We start from the raw sequence: 23,599 nt of genomic DNA, 5'->3' as shown, positions 1-23,599 counted from the left end.
GCACTAATTTTTAAGATTTCTTTCCTTCTACTAACCCTGGGGTTCTTCATTTCTTCCTTTTCCAGTTGCTTTAAGTATAGAGTTAGGTTATTTAGTTGACTTTTTTCTTGTTTCTTGAGGTAAGCCTGTAGTGCTATGAACCTTCCCCTTAGCACTGATTTTACAGTGTCCCACAGGTTTGGGGTTGTTGTGTTTTCATTTTCATTCATTTCTATGCATATTTTTATTTCTTTTTTGATTTCTTCTGTGATTTGTTGGTTATTCAGAAGCGTGTTGTTCAACCTCCATATGTTGGAATTTTTAATAGTTTTTCTCCTGTAATTGCAATCTAATCTTACTGCGTTGTGGTCAGAAAGATGCTTGGAATGATTTCAGTTGTTTTGAATTTACCAAGGCTAGATTTATGGCCCAGGATGTGATCTGTCCTGGAGAAGGTTCCATGTGTGGTTGAGAAAAAGGTGAAATTCATTGTTTTGGGGTGAAATGTCCTATAGATATCAGTTAGGTCTAACTGGTCTATTGTATCATTTAAAGTTTGTGTTTCCTTGTTAATTTTGTTTAGTTGATCTATCCATAGGTGTGAGTGGAGTATTAACGTCTCCCACTATTATTGTGTTATTGTTAATTTCCCCTTTTGTTAGCATTTGTCTTACATATTGTGGTGCTCCTATGTTGGGTGTATATATATTTATAATTGTTATATCTTCTTGGATTGATCCTTTGATCATTATGTAGTGTTCTTCTTTGTCTTTTTTCACAGCCTCTATTTAAAGTCTATTTTATCTGGTATGAGTATTTGTAATCCTTCTTTCTTTTGGTCTCTATTTGCATGGAATATCTTTTTCCCACCCTTCACTTTCAGTCTGTATGTGTTCCTTGTTTTGAGGTGGGTCTCTTGTAGACAAAATATATACGGGTCTTGTCTTTGTATCCATTCAGCCAGTCTTTTGGAGAAGGCACTGGCACCCCACTCCAGTACTCTTGCCTGGAAATTCTCATAGACAGAGGAGCCTGGTAGGCTGCTCTCCATGGGGTTGCTAAGAGTTGGACACGACTGAGTGACTTCACTTTCACTTTTCACTTTCATGCATTGGAGAAGGAAATGGCAACCCACTCCAGTGTTCTTGCCTGGAGAATCCCAGGGATGGGGAAGCCTGGTGGGCTGCCGTCTATGGGGTCACACAGTCGGACACGACTGAAGCAACTTATCAGCAGCAGCAACCAGTCTTTGTCTTTTGTTTGGGGCATTGAACCCATTTACATTTAAGGTAATTATTCATAAGTATGATCCCATTGCCATTTACTTTGTTGTTTTGGGTTCGAGTTTATACACCCTTTCTGTTTCCTGTCTAGAGAAGAACCTTTAGCATTTGTTGGAGAGCTGGTTTGGTGGTGCTGAATTCTCTCACATTTTGCTTGTCTGTAAAGCTTTTGATTTCTCCTTCATATTTGAATGAGATGCTTGCTGTGTACAGTAATCTGGGTGTAGGTTTTTCTCTTTCATCACTTTAAGTATGTCCTGCCATTCTCTTCTGGCCTGAAGAGTTGCTATTGAAAGATCAGCTGTTATCCTAATGGGTTTCCCCTTGTGTGTGATTTGTTGTTTTTCCCTTGCTGCTTTTAATATTTGTTCTTTGTGTTTGATTTTGTTAATTTGACTAATATGTGTCTTGGGATGTTTTGCCTTGGGTTTACCGTGTTGGAACTCTCTGGGTTTCTTGGACTTGGGTGACTATTTCCTTCACCATTTTAGGGAAGTTTTCAATTATTATGTCCTAAAGTATTTTCTCATGGCCTTTCTTTTTGTCTTCTTCTTCTGCGACTCCTATGATTCTCATATTGGGGCATTTAACATTGTCCCAGAGGTCTCTGAAGTTGTCCTCCTTTCTTTTAATTCTTTTTTCATTTTTCCTGTCTGTTTCATTTATTTCCACCATTCTATCTCCTACCTCACTTAACTTCTACCTCACTTATCTTCTGCCTCTGTTATTCTACTTTTGGTTCCCTCCAGAGTGTTTTTGATCTCATTTATTGCATTATTCATTATTGATTGACTCTTTTTTATTTCTTGTAGGTCCTTGTTAAACATTTCTTGCATCTTCTCAGTCCTTGTCTCCAGGCTATTTATATGTAACTCCATTTTGTTTTCAAAATGTTGGATCACTTTTTACTATCATTATTCTGAATTCTTTTTCAGGTAGATTCCCTATTTCCTCCTCTTTTGTTTGGTTTGGTGGGCATTTATCATGTTCTTTTACTTGCTGAGTATTTGTCTGCATTTTTATCCTGTTTAGATTGCCGTGTTTGGGGCGGCCTTTCTATGTGCTGGCAGTTTGTGGTTCTTCTTTATTGTGGAGGTTGCTCCCTATGGTTGGGGTTAGACAGGTGGCTTGTCAAGGTTTCCTGGTTAGGGAAGCTTGCACCGGTGTTCTGGTGGTTGGATCTGGATTTCTTCTCTCTGGAGTGCAATGAAGTGTCCAGTAGTGAGCTTTGAGATGTCTGTGGGTTTAGTGTGACTTTGGGCAGCCTGTATATTGAAGCTCAGGGCTATGTTCCTGTGTTGCTGGAGAATTTGCATGGTATGTCTTGCTCTAGAACCTGTTGGTTCTTGGGTGGTGCTTGGTTTCAGAGTAGGTATGGAGGCTTTTGATGAGCTCTTATCAATTAATGTTCCCTGGAGTCAGGAGTTCCCTGGTATTCTCAGGTTTTGGGCTTAAGCCTCCTGTCTCTGGTTTTCAGTCTGATTCTTACAGTAGCTTCAAGACTTCTCCATCTATACAGCACCGATGATAAAACATCTAGGTTAATGATGAAAAGATTCTCCACAGTGAGGGACACCTGGAGAGGCTCACAGAGTTACATGGAGAAGAGTAGAGGGAGGAGGGAGAGGTGACCACGAGGAGAAGAGGGGGAATGAAAAGGGGAGAGAGCAAGCTAGACAGTAATCAATTCCCTATGTGCTCTCCACAGTCTGGACCCCTCAGAGAGGTTCATGGATTTACACACAGAAGAGAAGAGCGAGGAAGGAGACAGAGGTGACCAGGAGGAGAAAAGGTGGAATCAAGAGGAGAGAGACAGATCCAACCAGTAATCAGTTCCCTAAGTGTTCTCCACTGTCTGGAACACAAAGAGATTCACAGAGGAAGGTAGAGAAGAGAAGGGGGAGGGAGGAGATAGAGGCGACCTGGTGGAGAAAAAGGAGAGTCAAAAGGGGGAGAGAGCAATCAAGCCAGTAATCGCACTCCCAAGTAAAAATGGGTACTGAAGATTGGGTTCTTAAAGATACAAAATTGATAACAAATAACAAAAAGGAAAGATTAAAAATCTAGAGTAGAGGTTAGACTCTCAAAAATACAATATTTAAAAAAAACAGTCACAAAAATTATAAAATATATGTATGAAATTTGCTTTAAAAATAGGGTCTTTTTTTGCAAGGTAATAGTAGGTTATAAAAATGAAAATTAGAGCAGTAATGACTTAAAAATTAAAAAAAAACTTTTTAAAGAATTTAAAAATGATTATAGTAAAAATATATCTAGGAATTTCTCTGGGGCTGTTGCGGGCAATGTGGGGTCAGTTCAATTTCAGATAGTTCCTTGATCCAGCTTATACTTCGCAAGATCTGTAGGCCCCTTCCAATGTAGTCGGTGCTAACTACAGGGTTTTAATCTGTTGCACCTGTCATTTCCAAAGTGGTTCCCTCTGTTTATTTTAGCTTCTTCTGTTTGCTGGTCTTTTCGGTTTCTAATTTCCACCCTGACACAAGGGAATGAAGGTGGTCACTTATTTAGGCTCACTTGTTCAGTTGTGCTGTGGGGAGGGAGGAACACTGCAAACAAATATCGCTGGTGTGTGTGGGGAGTGCTCGCAGTGTCTTGGCTGCACTGGGTTTTCCCCCTGCTCATGGTGTGTGCGCTTTCCCAGTTTAAACTTCTCAGGCTCTAGGTTGCTCGCTGGAGAACTGTCTGAGGCGTGCCCTGGGTTGTGTGCACTTCCCAGGTCTAAGCTGCTCAGGTTCAGGTTCTTGCGTACTCCACAAAGGCACAGACTCAGTTGGGCCTGTGTTTTGTGCCCTTCCCAGGTCCGAGCAGCTCAGGCAACCAGGTGCTTGGCCATCGCACTCTCCTCAGGTGGGACAGTTCGGAAACTTCTCCTCTTTTAAGACTCCCTTCCTGGGATGGGTCTCCATCCCTTCCTGTTTGGCCTCTCTTTTTATCTTTTATATTTTGTCCTACCTCCTTTCAAAGACAATGGGCTGCCTTTCTGGGTGCCTGATGTCCTCTGCCAGCATTGAGAAGTTGTTTTGTGGAATTTGCCCAGCATTCAAATGTTCTTTTGATGAATTTGTTGGGGAGAATGCAGTCTCCCTGTCCTATTCCTCTGCTGTCTTCCGAGTCCAGTCTCTGAATGTTCAGTTTTAAGCCAACTTTTTCACTCTCCTCTTTCACTTTCATCAACAGGCTCTTTAGTTCTTTGCTTTCGGCCATAAGGGTGGTGCATATCTGAGGTTATTGATATTTCTCCCAGCAGTCTTGATTCCAGCTTGTGCTTCATCCAGCCCAGTGTTTCTCATGATGTACTCTGCATATAAGTTAAATAAGCAGAGTGATAATATACAGCCTTAACATATTCCTTTCCGTATTTGGATCCAGTCTGTTGTTCCTTGTCCAGTTCTAACTATTGCTTCTTGACCTGCATACAGATTTCTCAAGAGGCAGGTGAGGTGGTCTGGTATTCCCATCTCTTTAAGAATTTTCCAGAGTTTTTTGTGGTTCACACAGTCAAAGGCTTTAGTATAGTCAATAAAGCAGAAGTAGATGTTTTTGTGGAACTCTCTTGGTTTTTCAATGATCCTGCTGATGTTGACAATTTGATACCTGGTTCCTCTGCCTTTTCTAAGTCCAGCTTGAACATCTTGAAGTTCATGGTTCATGTACTGTTGAAGCCTGGCTCGGAGAATCTTGAGCATTTCTTTAGTAGCATGTGAGATGAGTACAATTGTGTGGTAGTTTGAACCTTCTTGCATTGCCTTTCTTTTGGATTGGAATGAAAACTGATCTTTTTATTTATTAGATGGATGTTATTTCCCAAAGCTAAATAATAAAGATTGGCTAAATGTTTTGAAGACTTTTTCTAGTTCTAAAAGCCTCATTATTTCACTCTGTATAATCGGCTCCAGTTTCATCCATCTCAACAGAACTGATTCAAATGAATTCTTTTTAACGGCTGAGTAATACTCCATTGTGTATATATACCACAGCTTTCTTATCCATTCATCTGCTGATGGACATCTAGGTTGTTTCCATGTCCTAGCTATTATAAACAGTGCTGCGATGAACATTGGCGTACATGTGTCTCTTTCAATTCTGGTTTCCTCGGTGTGTATGCCCAGCAGTGGGATTGCTGGGTCATAAGGTAGTTCTATTTGCAATTTTTTAAGGAATCTCCACACTGTTCTCCATAGTGGCTGTACTAGTTTGCATTCCCACCAACAGTGTAGGAGGGTTCCCTTTTCTCCACACCCTCTCCAGCATTTATTGCTTGCAGATTTTTGGATCGCAGCCATTCTGACTGGTGTGAAGTGGTACCTCATTGTGGTTTTGATTTGCATTTCTCTGATAATGAGTGATGTTGAGCATCTTTTCATGTGTTTGTTAGCCATAACGGACTTTTGGACTCAGAGGGAGAGGGAGAGGGTGGGATGAATTGGGAGAATGGCATTCTATCATGTATACTATCATGTAAGAATTGAATCGCCAGTCTATGTCTGACGCAGGATACAGCATGCTTGGGGCTGGTGCATGGGGATGACCCACAGAGATGTTATGGGGAGGGAGGTGGGAGGGGGTTTCATGTTTGAGAACACATGTAAGAATTAAAGATTTTAAAATTAAAAAATAAATAAATAAATAAATAAATAATCAACAGTAAAAAAAAAAGCCTCATTATTAAATGATAGTCACTGCTATGAGTAATTTTTTACATTAGAAATTACAAGGAATGTGAGTAAGACGTGTTTGCCACCTACGAAGAGTTTACATTTTTATCAGGGCAATGATATAAACTCAAAAATGACTACAAAAATAAGAGGATTAGACTATAGAAGGAACTTAGGGGAGATAGAAACAAAGTGTTAGGATTGTTCAAAATAGATCTCTTTCATGTTCAGTTGGGTAGCTCAAAGTAGGCTGCAAAAGAGATTGTTCACGTGTTTCAGATAAATAATGAGGCTGCTGCTGCTGCTGTGCTGCTGCTGCTAAGTCACTTCAGTCGTGTCCGACTCTGTGCGACCCCATAGACGGCAGCCCACCAGGCTTCCCTGTCCCTGGGATTCTCCAGGCAAGAACACTGGAGTGGGTTGCCATTTCCTTCTCCAATGCCTGAAAGTGAAAAGTCAAAGTGAATTCGCTCAGTCGTGTCTGACTCTTAGCGACCCCATGGACTGCAGCTCACCAGGCTCCTCCGTCCATGGGATTTTCCAGGCAAGAGTACTGGAGTGGGGTGCCATTGCCTTCTCCATGCCCTTTTAATTTGGGCCACAAATAGAAGAGTCTGTACTTGATTTTGTAAGTTTCAGCTCCCCAATTATTTTCCCCTAGGAGCAGAGAAAAACGATAATTATCTAGCCCTAGGGAGTAGTTCGGAGACGGCAATGGCACCCCACTCCAGTACTTTTGCCTGGAAAATCCCATGGATGGAGGAGCCTGGTAGGCTGCAGTCCATGGGGTCACTAAGAGTCGGACAGGACTGAGCGACTTCCCTTTCACTTTTCGCTTTCATGCATTGGAGAAGGAAATGGCAACCCACTCCAGTGTTCTTGCCTGGAGAATCCCGGGGACGGGGGAGCCTGGTGGGCTTCCATCTGTGGGGTCACACAGAGTCGGACATGACTGAAGCGACTTAGCAGCAGCAGGGACTAGTTGGAGAAGGCAATGGCACCCAACTCCAGTACTTTTGCCTGGAAAATCCCATGGACGGAGGAGCCTGGTGGGCCGCAGTCCATGGGGTCCCTAAGAGTCAGACCCGACTGAGCGACTTCACTTTCAGTTTTCACTTTCATGCACTGGAGAAGGAAATGGCAACCCAGTCCAGTGTTCTTGCCTGGAGAATCCCAGGAACGGGGAAGCCTGGTGGGCTGCCATCTATGGGGTGTCACAGAGTCGGACATGACTGTAGTGACTTAGCAGCAGCAGCAGCAGCAGCAGCAGCAGCAGGGAGTAGTTAAGAGATCAATGGAAAGGTCAATGAGGGTATTTTCTATAAGAATTAAAAACTCCATTTTTTATTGGTAACTTTATTCTTTTATAATAAAGTCATAAAAATGCAATATCACTATTCAGATTTCCATCTCTACTAAAGATTCTTGAATTTGAGGCCCAAATTAACTCCTAATCTCACCAGATTTATCTGGGATATGATATTTGGCTTTCTGATTCTATATACTGTAAGGTAGTGTGACAGACCCAAAATGAAATCTTAAATTGCCTCATTCTGTGATAATTATTCTATTATACCTTTCTGCTTGTAGCTTAATTTGGAATTTTCTATTAAGTAATGGCAGCAATCTTGTATTATTTTTTAAATCTAAAACTCATAAATTAGGGGTGATAGAATGTAAACTAACAGGTTTAGGCAGCAAGCACAGTTATTATAAAAACATTTTGAGTTATATAGACCTCATTAATTTGATATTGAATTCCTAGAACCTGATAATTAGCTTAAGGTTCTCTCAATATTTTGATATTGTTTAAGGATAAAAGCAATATAGATTTCTTAAAAGTTTATGCATATAGCAAAATATATATATTTTATATGTATATTTATTGATTGTTTCTAGCCATTCTAGAAGACTTTGAAATACTGATTTGATATGTTGGCAGTAGATAATTCCTTATTTAGAATTTCTCAAAGTGTTTTTTTAAATAACATTGATTTTTCTGATTCTAAGAAATACTTATTTATTATATTTTACTAATTGGGGTTATATGGTATGTACATTTTGAAATCCTGTGTTTTTCCTGTTTAATGTTGTAGTATGAGAATTCTCCATTGTTTTAATTACTGTGAGAATATTTTTGTTTATTAGCATTTGTATTTATTTGTATATCACATAGTTTATATAATATTACTTCTGTTATTAAAGATTTAGATTGTTTACAGTTTTTCACTGTTGTTTGTAGAATGGTGACAAAATCCTTGTCAAAAAGTTGTTAAACTTATATTGTGTATATATATTTATTTCATTTAAGGTTTGAATGTGGTTTAGTGTTTAAAAAATCATTATTTTACTAAGTGTCATGTTGGCCTGGGGTTTCAATTGCTTAATTTGTGACTAGAAACCATTTTTCCTCTTCCAGGGTATAAAACCAGCCAGTTTTGATAAAGTCACTGATCCTGAAGTGAAAGAAATCATCGAGGGATGTATTCGTCAAAACAAATCTGAAAGGTGGGTGCATGTATAGTGAAAAGACATAACTAATGGATGAATTTTTCTCTTACCTTGCTTTGGGTCTTTTTTTGACCTTTGAATCATGCTGGGTATGACTTTTGAGTGGAAGCCAAACCACACTGTCTATAGTGAACTCTATTATTGCACACTTTATTGTATTCATCACTTTTAGCCATCAGTTTAACAGTTCCCTCTCAGGTAAACTTTCTTCTAACAGTTGATAGATAGTGGAGAGTTTCTGCATTGTCAACTTCACATAAGTACTTAAATGGTTTTTTATGATAGTTTAAGAAAAATTTAACCATCAACTCACTAGCTGTTTTTTTTTTTTAATTTGTCCATGTGTTCTTGTGTCATGAAAATGGTAAAGCTGACAGGGCTATTTTTTTCAAGAAATAGTAATTCTAAATTTATTTGTGTCACAATGTATATTTTTCTCACAATTAATTTTAGTTTTAGCTTTTCCTTTTAATTTGAGCTTTGGACAGTTGCTTACTAAAATTGGTAGATTAGTGTTTTATCTCCAGTTGATTATGATTAAATTAGATTATAGATCTTTTATAGAAATTATTTCCACCAGCATTTCACTGACTTTCTCCCATTTTATTAGTTATCTAAGCTTACTGTTGCATATTTGAAAATATAAAAAGCCACTAAGATAAAGCCTGTTTGAATTGAAAGAGACACATGTACCCCAATGTTTATCACAGCACTGTTTATAATAGCCAGGACGTGGAAGCAACCTGGATGTCCATCAGCAGATGAATGGATAAGAAAGCTGTGGTACATATACACAATGGAGTATTACTCAGCCATTAAAAAGAATACATTTGAATCAGTTCTAATGAGGTGGATGAAACCGGAGCCTATTATACAGAGTGAAGCAAGCCGGAAAGAAAAACACCAATACAGTACACTAACGCATATATGTGGAATTTAGAAAGATGGTAACGATAACCCTGTATGTGAGACAGCAAAAGAGACACAGATGTATAGAACAGTCTTTTGGACTCTGTGGGAGAGGGAGAGGGTGGGATGATTTGGGAGAAAGGCATTGAAACATGTATAATATCATATATGAAACGAATCACCAGTCCAGCTTAGATGCATGATACTGGATGCTTGGGGCTGGTGCACTGAGATGACCCAGAGGGATGGTACGGGGAGGGAGGAGGGAGGGGGGGTTCAGGATGGGTAACACATGTATACCTGTGGCAGATTCATGTTGATGTATGGCAAAACCAATACAATATTGTAAAGTAATTAGCCTCCAATTAAAATAAATACATTTATATTAAAAAAGAGTAAGCCTGTTTAATTATAGCTTTATTATACAACATTCTTGGTGTTTGTACCAACAGGCTATATCTGTATATTTTAATTATGGTAAAATATAAATAACCTAGGATTTACCATATTAATCATTCTTAAATGTACAATTCAGTGGCATTATGCACATTCACATTGTTGTACAATCATCACCACTATTTCCAGAAGTCTCTCATCATCCCAAACAGAAACTCTATGCCCATTAAATAGTAACTACCCATTCCCTTTCCCCTCACCCCCTGCCAATCTCTATTCTACTTTGTCTCTACCCTTTTGTAGGTATCTCCTACAAGTGGAATCATAATATTTGTCCTTTTGTGTCATATAATATTTGTCTTTTTGTGCTCTCATGCATACACCATTTTGTTTATCCATTCATCTGTTGATAGATACTTGAGTTATTTCTACCTTTTAGCTATTGTGAATAATGCAGCATGAATATTGGTGAACAAGTATCTTCTTGAATGTCTGCTTTCAGTTCTTTTTGGTATGTACCTAAGAGTAGAATTACTGAATCATATGGTAATAATCTGTTTAATTTTTTTGAAGAAGCACCAAATTTTTTTCCACAATGGCTGCATCAGTTTGCATTCCTTCCAGCAATGTATGATGGCTCCAGTTTTTTAACATCTGCACCAACTGTTTTTTGGTAATATCCATCTTAGTGGGTGTAAAGTGCTATCTCATTTTGGTTTTGATTTCCATTTCCTTAAGGACTAATAATGTTGAGTATCCTTTCATGTGCTTATCAGTATTTGTATATTTTCTTTGGTGAATTATCTATTGAAGTCCTTTGCCTTTAGAAAAAATTTGAGTTGTTTTATTGTTTTTGAATTATAGGAGTTTAGGCATGCTTTTTTTTTAAGCTATGCTAAAACTACTGTGTTGAAGTAGCTGTTTTAGTTTGGTTTCTGGTTGTTTTTAATACAGCATTTTAATTATGACCTATTACCAAAGAACACTGAAATATTAAAAAAAGGTTCATGGCACATTAGTGTTTTGGAAAGAGCCTAGGAGCCTAGGCTTCAACAGCGGAAGATTCATATCTGGAGTCACACTTAGCCAGTGTGATCTTGAGCAAGTTACTTAGGTGTTCCTCAAAATAGGTATTATTTTGATGATTAAAAAGATAATGAGTATAAAATACCTAACAGAGTAATAAATATTTAATGAATGATACTATCTGCTATTATTGCAGTGATTATTCCATAGTAAAAATATCTAGGCAAAACGTTCATTGAGAACCAGAATGCTTAACTTAATTGTACCTTCTTAAACACATCTCGCCTCAGCCTTAAGACTAATTAGTCTGAGCAAGCATAATCTTTTCATAAAAACTGTCTTAGTTAAATGTTTATCTCTTGATCACTAAAGTGTAGAAGGTTGAAAATCCTCAACTTACAGGATACCATGCTGTCAACATGCTTTCAGTTCAGTCTCAGTTCAGTCACTCAGTTGTGTCTGACTCTTTGTGACCCCATGGACTGCAGCATGCCAGGCGTCCCTGTCCATCACCAACTCCTGGAGCTTGCTCAAACTCATATCCATCAAGTCAGTGATACCTTCCAACCATCTCATCCTCTATCATCCCTTCTCCTCCCGCCTTCAGTCTTTCCCAGCATCTGGGTCTTTTCCAGTGAGTCAGTTATTCACGTTAGGTGGCCAAAGTATTGAAGCTTCAGCTTCAGCATCAGTCCTTCAAATGAATATTCAGGACTGATTTACTTTAGGATTGACTGGTTTGATCTCCTTGCAGTCCAAGGCACTCTCAAGAGTCTTCTCCAACACCACACTTTAAAAGCATCAATTCTTTGGCACTCAGCTTTCTTTATGGTCCAACTCTCATATCCATACATGACTACTGGAAAAACCATAGCTTTGACTAGATGGACCTTTGTCAACAAAGTAATGTCTCTACTTTTTAATATGCTGTCTAGGTTTGCATAACTTCTATTTTAAATAGTACAGGAGGGGCTTTCCACATAGACATTATGGAATATATCAGTTATAGCTCTCACTGGCCTGTAATATAGATATTATTTCTCTATTTTAGAAGTTGGTCAAAGAAAGGGAAATTGCCTTTCCCAGCTTATAAAAAAATTTTGAACCTCTTTCTTTCTTTTCTTCTCTTAACCTAATATTAACAATATTAGATTAATCCGTAATATTAGGTTGGAGTTGTATCCATTATGTGTATACTTTGGCCTAGGACACTGGCCTTAAATACTTCAAGAAAACTGCATGACTTTGCTGAACTAAATTAGCTTCACAGATAGCATTCTCTAAAGAGTGAATGAAGTACACTGACTCAGTTCAGTTCAGTTCAGTCGCTCAGTCATGTCCAACTGTTTGCAGCCCCATGAACTGCAGCATGCCAGGCCTGCCTGTCCATTACCATCTCCTGGAGTTCACTCAGACTCACGTCCATCAAGTCGGTAATGCCATCCAGCCATCTCATCCTCTGTCATCCCCTTCTCCTCCTGCCCCCAGTTGCTCCCAGCATCAGAGTCTTTTCCAATGAGTCAACTCTTTGCATGAGGTGGCCAAAGTACTGGAATTTCAGCTTTAGCATCATTTCTTCCAAAGAACACCCAGGGCTGATCTCCTTTAGAATAGACTGGTTGGATCTCCTTGCAGTCCAAGGGACTCTCAAGAGTCTTCTCCAACATTACAGTTCAAAAGCATCAATTCTTTGGTGCTCAGCTTTCTTCACAGTCCAACTCTCACATCCATACATGACCACTGGAAAAACCATAGCCTGGACAAGATGGATCTTAGTCGGCAAAGTAATGTCTCTGCTTTTGAATATACTATCTAGGTTGGTCATAACTTTTCTTCCAAGGAGTAAGCGTCTTTTAATTTCATGGCTGCAGTCACCATCTGCAGTGATTTTGGAGCCCAGAAAAATAAAGTCTGACACTGTTTGCACTGTTTCCCCATCTATTTCCCATGAAGTGCTGGGACCAGATGCCATGATCTTCATTTTCTGAATGTTGAGCTTTAAGCCAACTTTTTCACTCTCCTTTTTCTCTTTCATCAAGAGGCTTTTGAGTTCCTCTTCAGTTTCTGCCATAAGGGTGGTGTCATCTGCATATCTGAGGTTATTGATATTTCTCCCGGCAATCTTGATTCCAGCTTGTGCTTCTTCCAGCCCAGAGTTTCTCATGATGTACTCTGCAAATAAGTTAAATAAGCAGAGTGACAGTATATAGCTTTGACGTACTCCTTTTCCTATTTGGAACCAGTCTGTTGTTCCATGTCCGGTTCTAACTATTGCTTCCTGACGTGTATACAGGTTTCTGAAGAGGCAGGTCAGGTGGTCTGGTATTCCCATCTCTTGAAGAATTTTCCACAGGTTATTTTGATCCACACAGTCAAAGGACTAGATTACTGTTAATTGAGTTAATGAGTTCTGTTTATAAATTCTGTTAAAAAATGTTTGAATTGCTAATTTACTTTAGAGTGTATATATCTGGAAGAGTTTTTAGTTTCCTTGCTGACAATCCATTGTTAGAGTTTTAGTGACTTAAGCCAGTGATTTAGGGAAGATACTGAATCCATCTAACGTACTGCAGCACTTTTCAAATTATCTCTAGGTATATGTTTAGGTATGTTAAAGTTCAGTATCTGGATATGTTACTGTTAATGGTCCTTAATTAAGATCACTACAAATGCATGTTAATCGAGGTTTGTTTGCATCCTTGGTAATAATAATTGGATATAAAATTTGTCTTTTATATTAAGACAAATTAATGGTTTAGTAAATAGAAAATTTTAAATAAACTTGTTGCTTTGACTGATTTTTTACTGATTAAGTGTTCTATATCTTTTTTGTGATTGGAAGAATTGATAACAGGTTTGTATATTGTTTATTAGGTTGTCTATAAGGGACCTACTAAACCACGCATTTTTTGCGGAGGATACAGGACTAAGAGTGGAGTTGGCAGAGGAAGATGATTGCTCAAATTCATCCCTGGCTTTAAGACTCTGGGTTGAAGACCCTAAAAAATTGAAAGGCAAACATAAAGATAATGAAGCTATTGAATTCAGTTTCAATTTAGAAACAGATACACCTGAGGAAGTAGCATATGAAATGGTAAGTGAATCCTATCCCCAGCCTCCCCTCCCGTTATAGTATCAGAGTTTCATCCTTTCTCTTTCTGATTGCTTTCTTTTCTCTCATTTTCTTTATTTAAATTGAAATTTTATTGTGAAATATATCTATGCAGCTGAGTATATTAAATTTGTATGTATAGTATAAAGAATAGTAAAACTCTACTTTTGTTAAGAAATGGAACACTACTGGTACCTTAGAAGTTATCTGTGTCCCCTCCTACTTGCATTCCCCTCCCTCATCACTATAGATAATATCTACCCTGACTGTTTAAAGAATTAATTTATTTATTTTAATTGGAGGCTACTTACTTTACAATGTTGTGGTGGTTTTCACCATACATCGACTTGAATCAGCCATGGATCCATCCTTTTGTGTTACACTTTCCTTTGCTTTTCATTATAGTGTACCTAAATAATATATATTATTTTGTTTTGAAAACTAGAGTGCCCAGCACATACCTAGCTGGTTACTGAAGTTACTGTTTGGTGAAGATACCCAGGAGGGGTAAGCTGAACAGAGCCTCTTGGTTATAGTCTGGCTCAAAATTCCCTATGAGTTTATGAGAGCTGAGTCTGGGAAGGTCAGACTTGTTAACCTTTACTTTCAGGCATCTGGGTGGGCCAATAATCAGGGAACATCCGATGTAAATATTTCTGTGTCTTTCTTCTTGAATTGGCCAGATTCTCCAGAGAATTATCTTTCAGTATCCTGCCTGGAGGATAAGGATGTGGTTATTGGTGCATTTTGGTAGCCAAGTGGGGAAGAGTGCTGGCAGTTTCTGTGTATGGCGTTCAGCATGCATATGGCCATATAATCTTCTTGTTTTTCACCTGATAGCCATACCTTCAACTGTGCCTGGTGTTCCCTAGTCCAGAGATCCTCTTTTACCCTTTCCAGAGAACAAAATTTTAGACTTTTTGAATAGGGGAGAAGCAATCACCCAAAGATGTGGAATGGAGGGTGAGAGATGGGAACCTAATACCTAACTACTTCTGAAAACCCTTTCACTTAGTCTTCCTTATTTTAGTCATCTCTTTTGACTTTACCCACTTGTATAAGTACCTGGTATGGCTAGTTCCTATGTATTATGAGTGTTATTCAGGATAAATGAGAATGATTCTCAGCTTTCCCTGGCTCACCTTTCCCAGTTATTATCTGTTTTCGAATCCCCAAATGTCCAAAATGTTTGTTGTTGCTGTTGACTTTATTCTGTCTATCCTTGTGAGTTTATGACTTAAAAATCCATTTGCTCTGGGTTTTTTTTTTAACTTTGGGAAAGAGTGAAATTAAATATATGGATTTCATCTAACATTTTAATCATTTTTCAACTATGATGAAATTTCCTCAAATCTGTAGAACCTTGAGACATACTTTAAAATACAGACTGTAGAACTGAGAATGATATGCCTGACACCTCTTCAAATCATTATCTCTGCTACTCAGCCCTGTTCCTTTTAGACAACAAGCCCTTAATGTCCCTCATGTCACTCTACTAAAACCTAGTAAGATATAGCACTTTGCTGTGAGCATACTAAACTGCCTAGAGTGCTGATTTCTGGACTTCATCTACCTCTCCCTCAATAGCCTTCAAGTTCCTTGTTTTATTTAATCCAGGTCAGACTTTACCTTCCTCTGTGATTCTTTCTCTATTTCTACTAGAAAGGCTTCTGCTCCTTTAGGGCTTTTGCAGCAGCTTATTCCTACCTCTTATTTCATTTTAAATTAAGTTTTTATCCATCTCTTACCACAAGCTTGTGTGTGCTTATAGGAAAAAGGACCAACTTAGGCTCTTATGTTTCTGGAGCCTAGTAATATTTTTCCTATTCCAAGCTCTGGCATTTGTACATGTCTGATTAAGACAGAACATTCAGTTCAGTTCAGTTGCTCAGTCATGTCCAACTCTTTGTGACCCCATGAACCACAGCACGCCAGGTCTTCCTGTCCATCATCAAATCCTGGAGTCCACCCAAACCCATGTCCATTGTGTCAGTGATGCCATCCAACCATCTCATCCTCTGTCGTCCACTTCTCCTCTGGCCCTCAATCTTTCCAAGCACCAGGGTCTTTTCAAATGAGTCAGCTCTTCGCATCAGGTGGCCAAAGTATTGGAGTTTCAGCTTCAACATCAGTCCCTCCAATGAACACCCAGGACTGATCTCCTTTAGGATGGACTGGTTGGATCTCCTTGCAATCCAAGGGACTCTCAAGAGTCTTCTCCAACACCACAGTTCAAAAGCATCAATTCTTCTGCACTCAGCTTTCTTTATAGTCCAACTCTCATATCCATACATGACTACTGAAAAAACCATAGCCTTGACTAGATGGACCTTTGTTGGCAAAGTAATGTCTCTGCTTTTTAATATGCTGTCTTGGTTGGTAATAACTTTCCTTCCAAGGAGCAAGGGTCTTTTAATTTCATGGCTGCAGTCACCATCTGCAGTGACTTTGGAGCCCAGAAAAATAAAGTCTGATACTGTTTCCAGTGTTTCCCCATCTATTTCCCATGAAGTGATGGAACCGGATGCCATGATCTTAGTTTTCTGAATGTTGAGCTTTAAGTCAACGTTTTCACTTTCCTCTTTCACTTTCATCAACAGGCTCTTATTAGTTCTTCTTCACTTTCTGCGATAACGGGGGTATTATCTGCATATCTGAGGTTATTGATATTTCTCCCAGCAATCTTGATTCCAGCTTGTGCTTTCTCCAGCCCAGCGTTTCTCATGATGTACTCTGCAAATAAGTTAAATAAGCAGGGTGACAATATACAGCCTTGACGTACTCCTTTTCCTATTTGGAACCAGTCTGTTGTTCCATGTCCAGTTTTAACTGTTGCTTCCTGACCTGCATACAGATTTCTCAAGAGGCAGGTCAGGTGGTCTGGGATTCCCATCTCTTGAAGAATTTTCCACAGGTTATTGTGATCCACACAGTCAAAGGCTTTGGCATAGTCAATAAAGCAGAAATAGATGTTTTTCTGGAACTCTCTTGCTTTTTCTATGATCCAGTGGATGTTGGCAGTTTGATTTCTGGTTCCTCTGCCTTTTCTAAAACCAGCTTGAACATCTAGAAGTTCATAGTTCATGTATTGCTGAAGCCTGGCTAGGAGAATTTTGAGCATTACTTTACTAGTATGTGAGATGAGTGCAGTTGTGCGGTAGTTTGAGCATTCTTTGGCATTACCTTTCTTTGGGATTGGAATAAAAACTGACTTTTTCCATTAAGATAGAACCTAAATCAAATCCCTTATGACTACACAGTGGAAGTGAGAAATAGATTTAAGGGACTACATGTGATAGAGTGCGTGATGAACTATGGACAGAGGCTCATGACATTGTACAGGAGACAGGAATCAAGACCATCCCCAAGAAAAAGAAATGCAAAAAAGAAAAATGGCTGTCTGAGGAGGCCTTACAAATAGCTATGAAAAGAAAGGAAGTGAAAAGCAAAGGAGAAAAGGAAAGATAGACCCATTTGAATGCAGAGTTCCAAAGAATAGCAAGGAGAGATAAGAAAGCCTTCCTCAGTGATCAATGCAAAGAAATAGAGGAAAACAACAGAATGGGAAAGACTAGAGATCTCTTCAAGAAAATTAGAGGTACCAAGGGAACATTTCATGCAAAGATGGGCTCGATAAAGGACAGAAATGGTATGGACCTAACAGAAGCAGAAGATATTAAGAAGAGGTGGAAGAATACACAGAAGAAATGTACAGAAAAGCTCTTCATGACCCAGATAATCACAAAGGTGTAATTATTAACACTCACCTAGAGCTGGACATCCTGGAATGTGAAGTCAAGTGGGCCTTAGGAAGCATTACTACGAACAAAGCTAAAAGATGATGCTGTGAAAGTGCTGAACTCAATATGCCAGCAAATTTGGAAAACTCAGCAGTGGCCACAGGACTGGAAAAGGTCAGTTTTCATTTCAATCCCAAAGAAAGAAAGAACATAGAAACAAATTAACTATTTTCAATAGCATTTGGAATTTGGAGTAGGAAAATAACTCTGCTAGTAAAAAATAAAAGTAAAAATCTTAAATATTAAAGATATGACTTTGAACAAAATTGAAATTGTATCAAGCATCTTCTCTGACCACAACGCTATGAGACTAGATGTCACTTGCAAGGAAAAAGCTGTAAGAAACACAAACACATGGAGATTAAACAACACTTTTCTAAACAACCAGTAGGGAAATTATAAAATTTCTAGAAACAAATGACAATGAAAACATAACAACTCAAAACCTGTGGGATGTAGCAAAAGCAGTTCTAAGAGGAAAGTTTACAGCAATACAATCCTACCTCAAGAAACAAGAAAAATATTGAATAGACAACGTAACTTTACACCTAAAACAACTGGGAAAAGAAGAACAAAACCCCAAAATTAGTAGAAGAAAAGAAATTATAAATTCCTGAGCATAAATAAATGAAAAAGAAATGAAAAAAACAATAGTAAAGATTAATAAAACTAAAAGCTGGTTCTTTGAGAAGATAAAATCGACAGTTAGACAGACTCATCAAGAAAAAAAAGAGAGAAGAATCAAATCAACAAAATTAGAAATGAAAAAGGAAAGGTTACAACAGACAATGCAGAAATACAAAGGATTATAAGACACTATTATGAACAACTATATGGCAATAAAATAGATAACCTGGAAGAATGGACAGGTTCTTATAAAAGGTCAGTCTTCCAAGACTGAACCAGGAAAAAATAGAAATGATGAACAACCCAATTATATGCACTGAAATTGAAGCTGTGATAAAAAATCTCCCAAAACACAAAATACCAGGACCAGATGGCTTCACAGGAGAATTCTGTCAAACATTTAGAGAAGAGCTAATGCCTATTCTTCTAAAGCTCTTTCAAAAAATGGCTGAGGAAGGAATACTTCCAAATTCATTTTATAAGGCCACCATCAGCCTGACACCAAAACCAGACAAAGACAACACAAAAAAGAAAACTATAGGCCAATATCAGTGATGAACATAGATGCAAAATTCCTCAACAAAATTTTAGCAAACAGAATTTAGCAACACATCAAAAAGCTCATACACCATGATCAAGTTGGGTTTATTCCAGGAATGCAAGGATTCTTCAATATATGGAAATCAGTCAATGTGATACACCATATTAACAAATTGAAAGATAAAAACCATATGATCATCTCAATAGATGCAGAAAAAGCCTTTGAGAAAATTCAACACCCATTTATGATTAAAACTCTGTAATTAATGGGCATAGAAAGAACCTACTTCAACATAGTAAAGGCCATATATGATAAGCCTAGAGGAAACATTATTCTCAATGGTGAAAAACTGAAAGCATTCCCCCTAAGATCAGGAAGAAGACAAGGGTGTCCACTTTCCCCACTATTATTCAACATAGTTCTGGAAGTCCTAGCTTCGGCAATCAGAGAAGAAAGGATTCCAGATCAGAAAAGAAGTAAAGCTCTCACTGTTTGCAGATGACATGATACTGTACATAGAAAACCCTAAAGATAGTATCAGAAAATTACTATTGCTAATCAGTGAACTTAGCAAAGTTGCAGGATATAAAATCAATACACAGAAATCACTTGCCTTTCTATATACTAACAATGAAAATAAAGTGTCAGACTTTATTTTTGGGGGCTCCAAAATCACTGCAGATGGTGATTTCAGCCATGAAATTAAAAGATGCTTACTCCTTGGAATGAAAGTTATGACCAACCTAGATAACATATTAAAAAGCAGAGATGTTACTTTGCCAACAAAGGTCCGTCTAGTCAAGGCTATGGTTTTTCCAGTGGTCATGTATGGATGTGAGAGTAGGACTGTGAAGAAAGCTGAGCACCGAAGAATTGATGCTTTTGAACTGTGGTGTTGGAGAAGACTCTTGAGAGTCCCTTGGACTGCAAGGAGGTCCAAGCAGTCCATCATAAAGGAGATCAGTCTTGGGTGTTCATTGGAAGGACTGATGCTTAAGCTGAAACTCTAATACTTTGGCCACTTTATGCGAAGTGTTGACTCATTGGAAAAGACCCTGATGCTGGAAGGGATTGGGGGCAGGAGGAGAAGGGGACGACAGAGGATGAGATGGCTGGGTGGCATAACCGACTTGATGGACATGAGTTTGAGTGAACTCCAGTATATATACACAATGGAATATTACTCAGCCATAAAAAAGAACACATTTGAGTCAGTTCTAATGAGGTGGATGAACCTAGAACCTATTATAGAGAGTGAAGTGAGTCAGAGAGAGAAAGAGAAATACCATATTCTAACACATATATACAGAATCTAGAAAAATGGTACTGAAGAATTTATTTACAGGGCAACAATAGAGAAACAGACATAGAGAATAGACTTATGGACATGGGGAGAGGGGAGGAGAGGGTGAGATGTATGCAAAGAGTAACATAGAAACTTACATTACCATATGTAAAATAGATAGCCAACGAGAATTTGATGTATGGCTCAGGAAACTCAAACAGGGGCTATGTGTCAGCCTAGAGGGGTGGGATAGGGAGGGAGATGGGAGGGAGGTTCAAAAGGGAGGGGATATATGTATACCTATGACTGATTCATGTTGAGGTTTGACAGAAAGCAGCAAAATTCTGTAAAGCAATTATCCTTCAATAAAAAATTAATTAATTGAAAAAAAAGATGTGATTTGCTTATTATGTTTTGTTTGTAGGTCAAGTCAGGATTCTTCCATGAAAGTGATTCCAAAGCTGTTGCTAAGTCCATTAGAGACCGAGTGACCCTGATAAAGAAGACAAGGGAGAAGAAGCTAGCTGGCTGTTTGGAAGAACGCAGGGATTCCCAGTGCAAGTCTGTAGGGAATATACTCCCTCAGCCCCAAAATACATCTTTGCCCCCTCCTCCTGTTCAGCACACTGGGGCAGAATGTGAAGAAACTGAAGTTGATCAACATGTGCGACTACAGCTTCTACAAAGAAAACCACAACATCATTGCTCCTCTGTTACAGGTAACACAGTTATAATGTATAAAAGGAAATGTGTAATTGTATTCCATTATCTTTAAATAGTACTTTTGTATGTTTCAAAGCATTTTGTTATCTGTCCTTTCATTAATCCTTTTCCAAAATCCATAAATAGACAAGCCAGCTAGTTTCCTTACTTTAAAATTAAGAAATTGTTCTGTTAAGTGACTTGTTCAAGGTACTAGTTGGATAAGGATTATAATCTTTTTCCCATTTTTAAGAGTCTAACATGAATCTTTTAGTAAAGGAAATATGGATCTAAAGATAGAACTTATTTTTCAAGAGGAAATTTTCTAGACTTTAAGACCTTTTGTATTTTAGACTCAAGTATAAAATTAACAGTTTCTCTAATTTTTCTGGCTGTAATGCGTTCTCTTCTCTGGAAGGACAGAGTGTTTTCATAGTAATAACTGATTGTTCTATAAAGGCAGCATTATTTTATAGCCAGGTTCTATGAAAATGAGAATATTAACTGAAGTCCTAATGGCAAACATAGATTAGTTAGGATATGCATGAAATGGCCAGCAAATTGAGTTAACTTTTATATAATTCTTTGTAGTTTTGCTTTACTAATAAAATTTTAGTTATACCATAATATCAGCCTGAAAAGTTTACATGATGGTTTTTGATTAATTCTGCAGTGTACATATCTTATTTAAAGCTGTTTCAGGTTGTCAGAGTGAAAAAGGAAAAAAGAGTGCTTACCATTTCCTATGCCATCTGGACCTTGTGTTTTGAATTTTTCCCTTCTGCCTTATTTTCTTTATCGTAGGTGACAATTTGTCTGAGGCAGGAGCAGGATCAGCTATACACTCAGACACTTCAAATCAGCCCAGTGTAGCCTACTCCTCAGACCAGATGATGGGCTCTCAAATGGTTTCTAACATGCCACAGACCGAAATAAATATTCTGGAGAAAATTTATCCATCCCAGCAACTAGTGGGACATTACCAGCAGATTTCAGGGGTGAGATGAACTGTTTTATATATATATATATATAAAAATATATAAATATATATATATAAATTTATTTATTTTAATTGGAGGCTAATTACTTTACAATATTGTATTGTTTTTTTAATATATCATCAGTATATTTACTATAAATGGGAGAATTTATCTTTAATCTTTTTGTTCTTATTTAACAGTTGCAGAAGCAGCCAAAGCTGACTCAGCCCCAGATTTTGCCTTTGATTCAAGGTCGGTCCACTATTTTGCCTGTACATGTCTTTGGACCTCCAGTTGTCTCACAACCCCAGGTTTCACCTTTAACTGTCCCAAAGGCCTCACAGATAAAGGTAAGATACATTTTAGAGGCTCTGTATTCAGTTAAACATATTTAACACTGCCTAATGGCAACCTACTCCAGTGTTCTTGCCTGGAGAATCCCAGGGACGGCAGAGCCTGGTGGGCTGCTGTCTGTGCGGTCGCACAGAGTCAGACACGACTGAAGCGACTTAGCAGCAGCTGCAGCAGCAGGGCTTCCCTGGTACCTTGGGCTTCCCTGGTACCTTGGGCTTCCCTGGTAGCTTAGCTGGTAAAGAATCCACCTGCAATGCAGGAGACCCCAGTTCGATTCCTGGATCAGGAAGATCCCCTGGAGAAAGGATAGGCTACCCACTCCAATATTCTTGGGGTTCTCTGGTGGCTCAGATGGTAAAGAATTTGCCTGCCATATGGGAGACCTGGGTTCGATCCCTAGGTTGGGAAGATCCCCTGGAAGAGAGCATGGCAACCCACTCCAATATTCTTGCCTGGGGAATCCTCATGGACAGAGGAGCCTGGTGGGCTACAGTCCTTGGGTTCACAAAGAGTCAGACATTACTGAGCAACTAAGCACAGCAGAGATTTTCTGACAGGTGAAGGCTCTCTTACATAGATTCATCTTAGTTTATATAAAAGTCACTGAAAGCTTAAAGTTGTTTATATTTTCCTTCACTTAAGGCATTCTTCTTGAGGATGTGCCTAATATTGTGTAACTAGAATCTTGAGACACTGCTTATATAATTGGAAAAGAAACTGAGAATTCCATATACGGATAAAAAATTTATTTAGGACTCTAATCCCTTTTTCTTGGTTTGTTTTTTGTGTTGGACTTTTCAGCCTGATTTGGATGTGAAGGGATGTCTTTTGTAGTTAATTAGAAATAGGATCTCATAGACTGTTATAATTTTTAGCACTTTGATCTAAATTCTTGACTTGTTTTGTTCACATTTATTTCTGTAGAAGAAAATGTTTTTTCATTTAGACTCTAAAGTCAACGTTACTCATTTCTGACAATGAGTACACAGTCTTTCTGAGTGTTTGTATATCAGTACTATATCCTGGTTTCCTAGGTTATAGACTTTGGATACATGGCTGGGCTTTTCTTTGCCATCCCATTTTCTTTTCTCAACCTCACCATCCCTTATGTGTGTCTTCTCTCTTTGGGAATGAGATGGTCTGAGCTCCTAGGCATTCTCTGTATATGATTTAGTTAGCAGCTGGTGCATCTGTTGGTTTTAAGAGATTAGTATATAGTCAGTCATAGTTCATCAGCGCAGTTTTAATCACTGCCATCTCTGGGGATATAAAATGAGATAAAATATGTTCCTTGCCCTCAAGAAGCTCAATCTTGTAGGGGAAAACATACACATACTTGACAAATGCCAGATGCATTTAAAATCTGCTAGGGATATATTTAATATGGTATAGTTCACAGTGCATGGTGTTTGGCTAGT

At 38.4% G+C, this 23,599-nt stretch overlaps 1 protein-coding gene across 1 annotated transcript in view; it reads left to right on the top strand.

Annotated features, from left to right (window-relative positions):
• Positions 1-23,599, top strand: part of WNK3 (WNK lysine deficient protein kinase 3) — a 165,510-nt gene that overhangs the window by 32,018 nt on the left and 109,893 nt on the right. Inside the window, exons 5-9 of the mRNA XM_068962928.1 lie at positions 8,358-8,446; positions 13,655-13,874; positions 20,570-20,864; positions 21,652-21,845; positions 22,028-22,177. Coding sequence (XP_068819029.1) covers positions 8,358-8,446; positions 13,655-13,874; positions 20,570-20,864; positions 21,652-21,845; positions 22,028-22,177 — 948 coding nt within the window. The remainder of the gene's footprint in view (positions 1-8,357; positions 8,447-13,654; positions 13,875-20,569; positions 20,865-21,651; positions 21,846-22,027; positions 22,178-23,599) is intronic.

Source organism: Capricornis sumatraensis, chromosome X (assembly GCF_032405125.1).
Source record: "Capricornis sumatraensis isolate serow.1 chromosome X, serow.2, whole genome shotgun sequence".
Taxonomy (NCBI): Eukaryota; Metazoa; Chordata; class Mammalia; order Artiodactyla; family Bovidae; genus Capricornis; species Capricornis sumatraensis.
Note: the sequence above shows the minus strand (reverse complement) of the source record. Positions and strands in the feature narration are given on the sequence as shown.